This window comes from Diadema antillarum, unplaced genomic scaffold (assembly GCF_040938485.1).
Source record: "Diadema antillarum isolate AM-2024a unplaced genomic scaffold, OU_Dant_1.0 scf00000071, whole genome shotgun sequence".
Classification (NCBI taxonomy): domain Eukaryota; kingdom Metazoa; phylum Echinodermata; class Echinoidea; order Diadematoida; family Diadematidae; genus Diadema; species Diadema antillarum.
Genome location: NW_027270960.1, coordinates 14038914 through 14052323, shown reverse-complemented (window position 1 = coordinate 14052323; position 13410 = coordinate 14038914). Strand labels below are relative to the sequence as shown.

General features: G+C 36.3%; 1 protein-coding gene across 1 annotated transcript in view; it reads right to left on the bottom strand.

The window, feature by feature from the left end:
- The window catches only part of LOC139716865 (receptor-type tyrosine-protein phosphatase F-like), a 98211-nt gene that overhangs the window by 24413 nt on the left and 60388 nt on the right, over positions 1 to 13410 (bottom strand). The window contains exons 13-17 of the mRNA XM_071628393.1: positions 12538 to 12831; positions 9726 to 10079; positions 3844 to 3981; positions 2997 to 3155; positions 177 to 466 (exon numbers count right to left, since the gene is read on the bottom strand). Coding sequence (XP_071484494.1) covers positions 177 to 466; positions 2997 to 3155; positions 3844 to 3981; positions 9726 to 10079; positions 12538 to 12831 — 1235 coding nt within the window. The remainder of the gene's footprint in view (positions 1 to 176; positions 467 to 2996; positions 3156 to 3843; positions 3982 to 9725; positions 10080 to 12537; positions 12832 to 13410) is intronic.

Below are 13410 nucleotides of genomic sequence, written 5' to 3'. Positions count from 1 at the left end.
ACCATATTATTAATACGGTTATTCAGACTGCATATTCTTTTTTTCATGTAAATATAAGAGAGATGGCCAGAAAAAGAGAAGGAACAACTCTCCTTTTCTTCAAATAAGCCAGTACCAAGTCTTGTTGAGGGTAAAGGCGAACGCAGAGGAGCAGAATAACCGACAAGTTGTCGCACCTGAATGGAATAATTTGTGTCAGGCTTGAGACCCATGACGCTGTGTGTGTGCATGACGTCTGGGTTCTGGCAATCAAGCAGCTGGCAGGGCGATGCATTCTGGATCAGGCAGCCCTCCTGAAAGCAAGGGATGCTAACATTATGGACGGTGCTGTTTTCTCTCATGGTCTCCCAGTACAAGATGTAAAAGTTGATGATGCGTCCCTCTGGGGGGTACGGAGATCGCCATTGGATGACGAGGTAGTTAGGGGAAGAGTGGGGAACACTCACATTGTGCGGACGAGCAGGTTCTGTGGAAGTAGATGCATAATCATGTGTGTTTTACAATTGATATTAGCAATGCTGTGCACAAACACAATGCTATTGGAATCAAACAAGAATGTAGGCACTGTAACAATAAGTTGTTATGACATTTGTAGAGAACTTTGTTGTCATCTTTTCATTCAGCCTTTCCTAATATGTTCAGAACTAGATGTCTTGATACAGTACAAAAGACACACAATGTCTTCCATATCAACATAACTTTCACAAAGATGATATAGAACAGAAAGAAATAAAATGTTACTCAATGCAGCTAGAGAAATGTAATCTGAAGAATATTGTGATTGGGAATAAAAACAATATAACCAAAAAATGGACGAGTAAGCAAAAATTTCACTAAAACCAAAGAGATCAAATTTAAGAAAATCGTATACATTATCTCCTTGAATGTCATTAAAGTATTACAATGGTTTTGTATGGCTACTGAAACAAAAAAAAAAAGGGTAGTGTGAAATTTGTTGTATAATATTCCACATTCTGTATGAAATTGTCATATAATTATGAACTATTGCATTTTTTAGATAATGTATACTGTTTTTGGACTCATTAGGGTTGCTTTCTTTGAGATCATAGTCACATTTTTCCTTTCAATGAATGTAAAACTAGAAATGTCGCTATGGCGACTGATACCTCCGCCATAATGCATGATTCTCCCAATAGGTGTATGGTACAATGTCTTCACAATGTGTTATGACAGTTTCACAAAACTGACAAAATACTGAAATGACAGGTTTGTCAGAAATATCTTGAATGTTCACTTTAACTAGGTTCACTATAATTGTCTATTAAAGAGTGCAGGTACCTGTATTTGGGGAATTGAGAATTTTTACTTGACTTCTGACCGACCTTTTTATAAGTTTATGCACTGAGTAATTTTCAAGGTATGAAGAAAGAGTGTAATTATAGTATAAAACATTTTTTTTTTTTGCATTCAAACCTGGCCTTTGACCCTTAACCTTTGACCTTTGACCTTCTGGCTGGAAATTTCCCAGAGAATCTCCATTAGGGAATACATGTATACACTTGTATATCAAGTTTTAGTTTTAAAAATAATAATGCAAGCATTGCATATAATAATATATGAGGGAAATAGTAACATTTTGAGGAGTTGACCTTGACCTTTGACCCCTGGCTATTGACCCATGACCCCTACATTCCCTAGAAAATCCCTGCTAGTCAGTACATGCATATGTACCAAGTTCCATGAAGATACATCGAACCATTTGCGAGAAAAGTGAAAAAGTGATATATTCACCTAACCTTTGACCTTTGACCTTATGACATGAAACTCTCTCTGGAGAATCTTTATGCAGTAGTACATGTCAACACTAAGTTTCAAGAAAATACCTTCTGGCATTGCACGGATATGGGGAAATAGCAATGTTTTTAGCATTTGACCTTGACCTTTTGACCTTTGACCTCTTGCCAATGTCACTAAAATCTACTCAACTAATTGCCCCATCATACATCATACTTGCACCAAGTTTGGTGAAAGCTGCTTCATCCAGTTTTAAGTTATCATGTAAACAGATAAATTTTAGGATTTGACCTTGATCTTTGACCTTTGACCTCTGTCCAATTTCACTCAAAAACTAATCAAGTAATTGTCCCATCATATATCATCCTCAGACAAAGTTTGGTGAAATTCACTGAATCCAGTCTTCGAGTTATCGCGTAAACAGATACAATTTAATGATTTGACCTTGACCTTTGACCTTTGACCTTTGGCCGATTTCACCCAAAATCTAATCAAGTGATTGCCCTATCATACTTTATACTTGGATCAAGTTTGGTAAAATTCCAGTCAATACTACTCAAGTTATCGCGTAAACGAATGCGGACGGATGTGCGGACGGACGTATGGACGTACGGACGTACGGACGGACGGACAACCTGAAAACATAATGCCTCCGGCACCACTTCCTGGCGGAGGCATAAAAAGGAATGTATAACTCAATTCAAATGGACTCTCCTATTGTATCCTAATATTGAAAAGGCAGCACACACTCCAAAAAAGACTGTACTGAGAAAAGAGGCTCTGAGGTTTGGGGTCCATTCAAGTGCTTTATCTCACAAACCTATGTTCTGCGCAATGAATGTAAAAAAAAACAAAAAAAAACAGGCTACACAATACCCTTGCAACAATCAAAGGGATCATCAGGTTTTCAAAGTTCAAATTGAGCACGCTCTTTCAACACATCTTATCCATACCACATACCAACTTTCATTTTATGATCCCAAGCATAAGGATAACTTCAGAAAATGTGAAAAAACTGAAGATCGACGAAATAGGTTGACATGTGTTTGTTTTTTCGTTTTTCTTTAGTCCTCATGTAAGATCAGTTTGTGTGACTATTTGTTGTTTTTGTGATGCGCACAGTCACATATTGGCCCGTTGACGAAGGACTGATTTTGCTACAACATGCATTTCCCATAGACGCTTGCTTGAGTATACTCGGGACTCGTCCTCAACGGATTATTCAAAGCAAGTTCACTTACTTGCTTCACTTGTCCTCGCAGTGGAATTTGGCCCGTATTCCCCGGCCAGGTCATCATTGCGGGCTCTTAGCGAAACGCTGTAGTAGGAGTAGGGCGTGAGGTTACTAAATTTCTTCTCTGTGCTTAAAGAGGGTTGGCTTCCACTAGCAACCATGGCACCTTTAATGTATGCAAAGGGTTTATAATAGATATAGGTTATCTCATGTTCAGATTATGAATGAAGAACAATTTACAGCTGTATCACAATTCACAAATCACAATACCAACTAATACGTACATTGTGTATAGTACCATCTACCTATCACAGTGGCAATTCATCCCAAATTGAACCATTCTCAAAATTGTCCTAATTTAATGTACACTGTATTTAAATACATGTACATATGCTCTTTAAATGCAAGATGTACACAGAATGCCTGTAGTAGTCATGTACATTGTATGTGTGTGTGTGTATATTTGTATCATAAATGTTTTGTAGGTATACTGTAGGTACAGTTGTATATCTATAGAAATGTTAAATCATTGATGAGTTTTAGGATTGTTTTCAAATTTATTGTGCTGAACTCTCTCTTGACTTCTGCAATGCATAGAGAAATGAGACACTTCTGTACCAGCATGCAAAAACGAGCACGTGGAAGGTGATATGAACATGTATGAAAACTAATGGGTAAAACAATGTGATGGAGTAATGTCCATTATGAAATAAATATACCTTACATGAACAAAACTTTTAGGATTGAGAGACAGCTAGAAACTATTCAAATTAGGAAATTCTTCTGTCGAGATGTTTTCATTGCAACTGATCAACTAGAAATTACTCTTCATCTTTAAAAGGATTGATTATCACCTGTCCAGTCATAGAGGATGTAGTCATAGTGCGTGATGGGTCCATTCCGCTTTCCACATACTGGCTCTTCCCAGGAAAACATCAGACTTCTCTTCTTGATGGTGATGGCTTCGACTTGTGTGGGAGGTCCGGAGGGGGCTTTTCACGTGGACAGAATCGGTACGGAATTGAGCAAAGATTAAAAGTTTTAATGTAATCACCCAAAGGAGAGATCAAAGATGACTCTACAAAGTGATATCTGATCCATTGCATAAGTAACCACTATCTACAATTGTACGTGACTATGCACATTGCGAAATGAAATACAGTGTCCAAGCAACAAGTTTTATTAACACCTATGGGTATCATTCTTCCTTTATGACTTGCACTGCAATTCATTGTATTGTACTTAAACATCTTTACAGTGCCAAAGGATTTCTTTTCAGTGTGGGCAAAGGGTGCCAAATAAATTTACCTAAAAAAGGTGTATATTGGATGTGCTCTCTAGCTTACGCGCGCACATACAGAACTATGTACACACATGAAAAAAAAACCCATGGTTTAAAGGTCCAGTTTACCTTCGGGAGCAGTGATTTAAAAAATGTTCAAGATATCACATTTGATGCATATGTGTACTGTAGGTCTGTTGTATCACAAAATATCCTACAGTTTACCATACGAAATTTCCGCAATAAAACCTAAAATATAAGGAGATATCAGTGTTTTTTCTCAATGAACCTCAACTGCTGACGGTTTAGTCTCAAAATATTTTTACTATAACTATTGTTCACATTTTGGTATTTAATAACACTTAACATTGATTATATGGATACAAATCTTAAATACAGTGGTTGTTTATGGTCAGTTTTACGGTAAAGGGTGTAACTTTCAATTTTTAGCCTTTTGGCCCACCCTGAACACATAGATTTACAGATCTCAAAGATTTTTTCCCATGTGAGTCACCTTATGAGTAGCCACCTTGGGTAGCATAATCAGGTCCAGGTATTGATGCGTTTTGTTTTGACAGTCACATATGTACCCTAAAAATGACTATTTTGTTGCATTGAAATTCATATAACATTTTTGAAATGTTAATAATTTTCTACAGCAACTGCAGAGATCTAATTTTTTATGTTAAAAGCATAGTTGTATGGTCAATTGAAATGACCAAATTAGTTTGGTTTGTATCTGGCCCTTTATTTTAGAATACTATGACTTCAAATTTGAGGTTTCGGAGGCTTCATTTTCCGTTAACAATTGTTTACAAACTTTGATGGACAGTAATGATCAGTGGATGTGTTTTGGTTACTTTCTTTTATGCTGAAAATAGTAAGGTACAGCTAAACTTTCGACTTACATCAAAGTTTACTTGATTCTAGGGCTATTTGAAATTTTGTGATAATTTTATTCCATCAAGTGAAATTTCCGTTAGCAGTTTTGAAGCCTCCGAAACAAAGTGTTTAGTCAAATAATATGAATATAGATAAGAGAAGCGACATAATCTATATGTCAAAATGTAGGATATGGGGCCCTAACCTAATAGACCAAAAATAGTTAAGATCCGCCAAACTCTCTGAAAATAGGAGACAATACAAATTTTCCGTTAACACGTGAAGCCTCCGAGACGCATTGAAGCCTCCGAAACAGCAAAAACATCTAATTTGACATTTCTGATAAATTCTTTGAGTGTCTGCCCCAAATTATGCCATGAAATCATCAACAGACATAGACAGACAACAAAAATAATAAAAACATTATGATACTGCAATAATTTTTTGAGCTAATACACTTTATAGAGAAAAAGTGGTTTCGGAGGCTTCAAAAGGATGTTAACACTGCATTTTTGTGATTTTCTCTGGACAAAATCAAATTAGATTTATTGTTCACCCACCCAATGATCGCTTATGACATATCTAAAGATATTTAATCACACTCAGTTTTCTGGCAGCTTTGTTTACTCACCAATATAGATTTACTATATGATTTACCTATTTTTCTTAAACAGTGCAGACGTGTCCCACATAACTCACCTTTTCATTCAGCAATAAAATATTAGCAGATGAGGATGTTGCCCCACAAATATGTTTAAACAGTGTATATCAACCAAAAAAGACACAATTTACCCATCACTTTCTACATAACATACATGATTTTCATAAAAACGTAAGGCATACCAAATTAATTTTCCAGATGTTTCGGAGGCTTCATTTTATGTTAACAGCATGTAAATGGAATGTTCTAATTACAATTTTGTAATTCTAAGTCTATCAAATAACTGTTTGGACTGAATGAGACGTAATGATTCCTCAAGCAAAGTGTAGATAGTTGTTTAAATGTATGAAAAGCATTTATTTTGTAGGTTTCCTTTTGAAACAATGAAACAGGCTAGATATTGTGAGTAATGAAAGTGACTTCCAGCTTGCGTGCATGCCCACATCATGCAACAGTAGTGCAACAAAGCAAGTAGTTGTGGATACATCAATGTTCTTAAGTTGGATAACTCATTTTTACTCTTGAGAGAAGTTGAAGTGTTGTGACCATATTTGTATCACTCTTTTGACTGGTTAGACTTTGATAATGAAGACCAAACAATTACTTGATTATTTAGTGTTAAATACACTTTTTTTTTTAAAGAACTGAACACTATTCCTGAAGATTCAAGGACTTTAATAGATGGTTATTCAAGAGGGAAGCATACACTTAACTAAGAAATATATTACTTTTGAATTTAAGGTTGTATCTTTTATTCATGATCCAGAGCAAATGGTGGAAAATGCTTTTTGGATTTTTACACTTTCGACTCACTATCATCTGAGTGTGATAGTTTCGAAACACAATCTTTTACATGTCCATTTATAACCCATTGACAAATCCATTCCATTGTTACTCACATGGCATTTGTTTTTGCCATACTAAAATCTTGACTTTTTCATTTTTCCATTTCTTAACAAGTTCTTTGGCTTTCATTTCCAATACTTATTTGGAGGAAAATAATTAATCAATAAATTTGTGATTGGATTTGAAAATAGCTAACATCTTGCAGATTATCATTTCTGTGGTGTGACTTGGATCACAGGGTACTGTTTTGGAATAATGACATTTGATTACTTCATTCAGACAGGTTTTCATATCAATCTGTATGTCAGATCTGATGCATGTAAGGTGCAACACAATCTTGATACTATACCCTGATTGATTTTCCATACTTTATCATGCTAGCAGTGACCACTTGATTATTTTTGATTAAACAAAATGTAACTTGTGTTACGAAACATCTCTTCGCATACATGTGTGAGACTCTATGACATGTTTGCGGATGTAGTTCTCAGTGCAGTAAATGGACAGTAATGGTTGGGATAGGATTGTTTATAAATGACATATAGACCTCTACTTATAAATAGCCTGTTGCCATGGGATACATGTAGTTTACATGGGTGGGTGACTGGAGAAGTTATGTTCATGAAGAACAATATTGACATGATTGAAATCTTTATAATCTGTTTAGTCCTGGCTTTTCTGGAAAAAGTTACAAGCCCCTAACTATTTTGAAATTCAAAGGGTTAAAACTGTAGTCTGTGGGTTTATATACTATTTAAAACAAACTTGTGGGTTTCTAAAAAACTTAGATATTTTTAAACACATTTGCTGCTTTTTAATTTTTTGCTAAAAAGGTTGTCATTCTTAGAAACAGTAAAAGTTCTGTTAGCAATTTCTCAATGCGTACCTTCAAAAACAGGCCTCCTAGCTGTCACAGGAGTCACACTAACTGGAATTTTATAAAATAACTATAAAAAAAGAAGCCTTTGAAGAATTTTAAAAAAAAAGAAAAATAAAATGATATGAAACAGGGGTGACTTGTATACCACAGAAAAAGAAAGTAAAGTTCTAACTATCATATATTACAGGGAACTATACATTTGGTCAACATTTTTTTTTAAATTCAAATTCGTACACAGTCATGGGTAGGGTATGTACATTTATCTTTTCAACAGGCGATTCAAAAAGATGAATGGGATCTTGACCATTTCAATTTCTATTGAGCTCCATGATAATATCACCAATATATTGATTATTCCAACTCCATTTTGATGATGACAGTTTGATGATGACCCTTACATGGAATGGCTGATCGGTGTTTAAGATTGCTGTTCTATGACCATGATCACTGCATTTGATAGCTATAGTAGGGGGTATCAGGCATGGTCATATGCAAAAGAATGTTTATAAGCCTTTTTTCCCCTTTCTATATTTTACAATGCTATGTTGTAATCTAACCGTCATGCCATCACATAGTCTATTTTCTATCCCTTTCTCATCAACAGTTGAAATTGATTTCACATGTATATAAAATTATGATGGATGGTTTATGTCAATATACATCCCACAAACTGCACTTATAAAGCAAGCAAACATAATCTTTGCATTAAGTCTATAGCTACAGTTCTAACTCATTGAAAGTAATTCTTACTGCATTATGATGAAAAGTTTGACAAATGCATACAGCTGTACATGTGTGTAGCCTAATCATGTTCTGCATTGCCAAAGTCATGGATATGCAAATACAGTGTATGTATACAACTGAGCATAAAGATTTAAAATATTTTTCTTTGTCTCTTAACATATATGTTGGAAAGTCTTTTTTCTGCATACAAATAAATACTATTTTACATGTTACAACATTGTTAGTTATTTGGAAACAATCAGCTGCATTAAAGTACTTCATATCACCTTAAAATGGACCATTTTTGCATGCTAACAGTCATGATGAAGCCTCCAAAACATGCGTTGCTACTAACTTTAAGCCGCAAAAAAAAAAAGATGTTCCAAATCAGTGTACTTTTATTGCTACTGTTGCAATTTCCTTTAGAATCATATTGCCTCATGTAATGTCATAAATTCGAACTGAGCATTGCTCAAAGTGTACACAGTTTGTTATTCACTTTTGTGGAAGCCAATTTCCTTATAATAATGAGTACAATTTGTATGAAGGGTAAACATTATGCACTGCCATAAAATGTACATCTGTATACTGTTATTCACATTTTATTAATGCCTTGTTCTTATTCTAGCATGTAGGGATAGTTGCTTACTGTAGTTTTATTATTTTAAGTGAATACAGGACTAGAACTTTGTGTTACCAGTTTTGAAGCCTCCGAAACACACTAGTTTGTTAACTGAAGCCTCCGAAACTCACAAGTCTGAAAATTTCAAATTTGTCAAAAATAATCAAATTTCTTTGGGATTTGGGTTGATAAATGTTTGTTACCAAGAGATAATTTAGGGCTATGTTTAGAGTGGCTCTTGCTTCTAGAACATTCTTTTAACTTAAAAATAGTTTGTCAGGTACCATTTTTACCTTGGAATTTGAAGTTCACATCCAAATAATTGCAAGAGCGAATATCTGTTGGGGGAAAAGTGTTTTGATATTTCAAATATATGTTCACAGCAAATGAAAAGTTGCATTACCTCCACCATTTATCTTCATTTGGTTGCTGTGGGTGACCAAAACATTCTTGTTGTTTTTACCTAAATTTATCTAAAATTCCATAATAGTCACTTCATTTTTCATATTTAGCCTAAGAATTAAGCTCTGGAATGACAAAATATTGAAAATATAGACATTCCTATATAAAATAAAGGCAAAGATAAACATGGAAACACAACTTTAATTTTTGACCCTTGCCACATCAAAGTTACACCCTTTACTGTAAAACTGACCTTATATCAATAACTCACATATTAGAACTATTTTACGTACAGCACTAATGCTGGATTTTTTTTTCATCTGCAAATGGTAAATTATGCCTTTAATCATTTCCAAATCATCTACATGAAAGTAGGCAGGCAAAAAAAAAATAAAAAAGAGAGTAAAACAAAAAAACAGAAAAAATTGATGATCTCACAAGCAAAGCCAGTACGTGCCAAAGTCTCCGCTGGGGGACCAGGCCCAGCCGACGTATTGCCAGAGACGTAGAGTCTGTAATCGGAGTATGGCAGGAGGCCGGTGAGATTAAACGTAAAGGGGCCGGACCCGCCTTCAGCCCCTTCCACGGCTCCCCCCACAACCCCGCCCTCAGAAATTTCCCCAGCCCCTTCTGTAGAACATTGGTCTCTAAAGAGCAGCTCATAAGAGATATTGTAGGCAGCTGGGAGGCAAGGGGGAGTGGTGGGGGCATTCCATCGGACATTCAGGCCCGCTGTGATCCTGTTCTCATCCTGCAGCTCGCTCAAGACCAGACCTTCTGGCATTCCAGGTTCTGGTAAGAACAGGAAAACCAACATGAGGGCTGAAAGCATAGTTCCATACATGTTTTAATCACACCGGTACACGTACTTAGTAGAGCTGTGTATATAGTGACGTACAATATGCATGTACAGTCTGACATCTATTTGCAGGCCATCTCATATCCAAACTTCTCTATCAGCTGGACATGGTCGTGCAGTGGAAATTTAAAAAAAAAAAACAATTTTAACACAATTTCATCTCCTACAAACCTCACAAGAGGCACCTACAGTGTATAATATTCCCATCAGAAACATGTGAATTTTACAGTGCAATGTTTCAATTTCCATTAAAAAAATCATATTTTTAGTATTGATGTCACCATCTGGCTGTGATACACCAAAGCAAAAACAGGAAATTTCGAGTGACTGGTATGTACCCATTTATGGTGAGGTGTACTACTAGAAAAAGAATGAGAGCAAATAACACATACATGAAAGCTTGATGTCTGGATGAGAAACTATGGAGTTGCCAAAGCTAGAAACTGCTGTTTAGTGACTTTATTAGTTACAGTATGCAATTCCAAAGGTTCGTTTTTCAAAGGTTCATTAATCTGAAAAAGAAGTTGGGTTAATAGTCCAAAAAAGATATCAAAACTGGTATAATGAGGGTTTGTTAATCCAAAAATGAAATAAAGTTAGCTTTTCTGAGGTACTTTCATCAGAAAAGCAAAACATACAATACAGGTATGTTCCAAATGTTCATTTGATGGTACGCATCTTTTCTTATTTTCTGCTTAACAGACCTCATTTCATTTTCAGATGAAAGAATCTTTGGAATTTCTAAACTTTGAAATGACACCATAAATGTTCAAATTCATGAACTCTACTTCAGTTTCAGACTGATAAACGGTGTAAATAATTTTTGTGATTTGGAAAAATGAACCCATGGTATAGTGAAAATTTCCTTTATCGATTATTAGTTGGAAACCTACAGGATGATAAACATCATAGTTCATCACGCTTTCCTGAAAACAAGTGTACCCAGAGGGACAATTACCTGATACACCTGTTGTGGCAGACATTGTTACATAATCACCCTCCTCCGACACTGTATGAATCCGCACTCCAAATTCATATGCTGAACAAGACTGCAAGCCATCAAATCTGCGATAATTCACTGTGCTGCTGACAGACGGACTGTTTCTCCCATCTTGATCCTGCAGGTAAAAGTCGTATCTATAAAATTCTCCGTTTAAATCTTCACACACGGGGTTATCCCACCAGAAGTGTAAGGAGGTTGCAGTGGCGTTATAAGAAATCCCTTGAATTGGAGCCGGTTCTGCAAAAGAAGATCAATGAGAACATCACCGATGAAAAAGCGCAACAAGAGAGAACTGGTCATAACCTGTCAGAAGAAGCATTCATGCATGACAAAGAGATACTACATAGTATACAAATATACTTGGCCTTGAGAGTTTCTTGTTAAAACTATGGGCAGAGGTGACTCCAAACTAGTACTATTCACTGAGGGGTGCAGCCCCGAAGTGAATAGTACTAGTTTGGAGTCACCGAGGCCCATAGTTTTAACAAGAAACTCGAAACTAGGCAAAGTATATTTGTTTTATATTTTGGATCAAAAATTTGAATAAAAAGTGAAAATCATTATATAGGCCCTAGGCTTAGCCGCACTGCGGCGGCAGCGCAGCGCCTGCAATACGCGCAACAGTGCGAGAGATCGGAAATTGAAAAACGTAGTAGCCGTGGCACCGCCAGAGTTGCCCGTCGCATGTATCCAAGCGCTCGTATGGCCGCTGCAAACCTGAACACTAGAATTCGGGACCGGACGCGGACGGGTACACTTGAGTAAAGAAGCAGGGTGATTGTGACATCATTTTGCAAATAGTATACTATTTGCAAAATGTAGTCATAAAAGTGACGTCATTTTGCATATAGTACTTAATATTCATGGAGTGCCAAACACACCAACACTCTAAAACAGTTCAAAATACCTATTATATAATCACGTGAAGCTCTTTTAACCAATCAATGGAAGACAAATTTTTGATCCAAAATATAATACAGTTTAATCATCTACTCTTGCTGTGTTACAATGATATTTCTATCAATGCAGAATGGCCCATTTCAAGAATATATAATCCTCCACCCAAAAACCCACAAATTGTTGCATGGTTTGATTTTTTAGCAGGCATGCAAATAGCATTTGGATCAGCCTGATTATATTTTGATTTTTTTTTCAGTGTTTCTGACAAGGCTACCCTTTTACTATCAAACTTTAACAAAATGAAGAAATATTTAAGAAACTCATTCCTGGATACCCTTTCTCTTCTTTCTGCCACCATAGGCCTACATACACATATACATGCTGCAGATGAATCAAGTCCAGGAGCGACTAATAATTTTACAATGTACTTGTACATTATGTCAAAACTTCCAAGATAAGAAATTACTACCTAGGTAAAATATACTTACTGCCTGGTAAGGTAGTCCCATTTAGAATTTCCGGTACACTTAGTGTCCCATCAATCACTGCCGCTATGGAAATATCGTAGACTGTATAATTCTCCAGACCAGTGAGAATGACTCGTGATGTGGTGGAGTTTACGCCGAGTAGCCGACTGTCATTTACCGCCTCCTGAGGGCAGGCTTTCCGTTGAGCCAACTGATACGTGAGATGGTAGCCTTGCACACGACACTGATATGGTACGTTCCAAGTGACAGTAAGTCTCTGAGGCTCGTTGTTATGGACAGCCATGGTTTGAGAATCTTATCACCCATGCAGGCATGATGACAAATCGAATGTGAGAAACTCATCATTCATCACTAAAAAAGTAACACTTTTTCATCATCAAACCTACACTGCTAATATCAGGAGAAGACCTGGCATGCAATTCTTGGTATTGCTAATGCGAAGAAAACATCTGCATATGCTGTAGAACCCTGTCACAGATGCACTCTTATAGATTCCTCGGTGGCATTGTTGCTTTTGGTTGTCTTGCGCATGTCGCAGTTCCCATACAATTCAATGGGGTTGTTTGTCTGCTTTAACATTACTCCTTTTTTCTTGGCTATAATTCAGCTTTAAAAGAGTTGAAAGTTTTTTAAATCTTATTGATTTGCAGTCACTGGTATCATGGTTCACTACTGCAAGGCTTCATTGCGCTGGTCACATGATGGAAAGCGAAGAAGTCTTCAACAAAAAATACCTCTGGATAAAGACAGAACGTGACCTGAGTGCACGTGCAGCCAAAACCAGGGCAATATTTATTCCCTGAGTTTGTTCCCATAATGCATCTCAAACGCTGCTCTGTGCAAGGCACCTAGGTATTGGCAATACCGAGAATT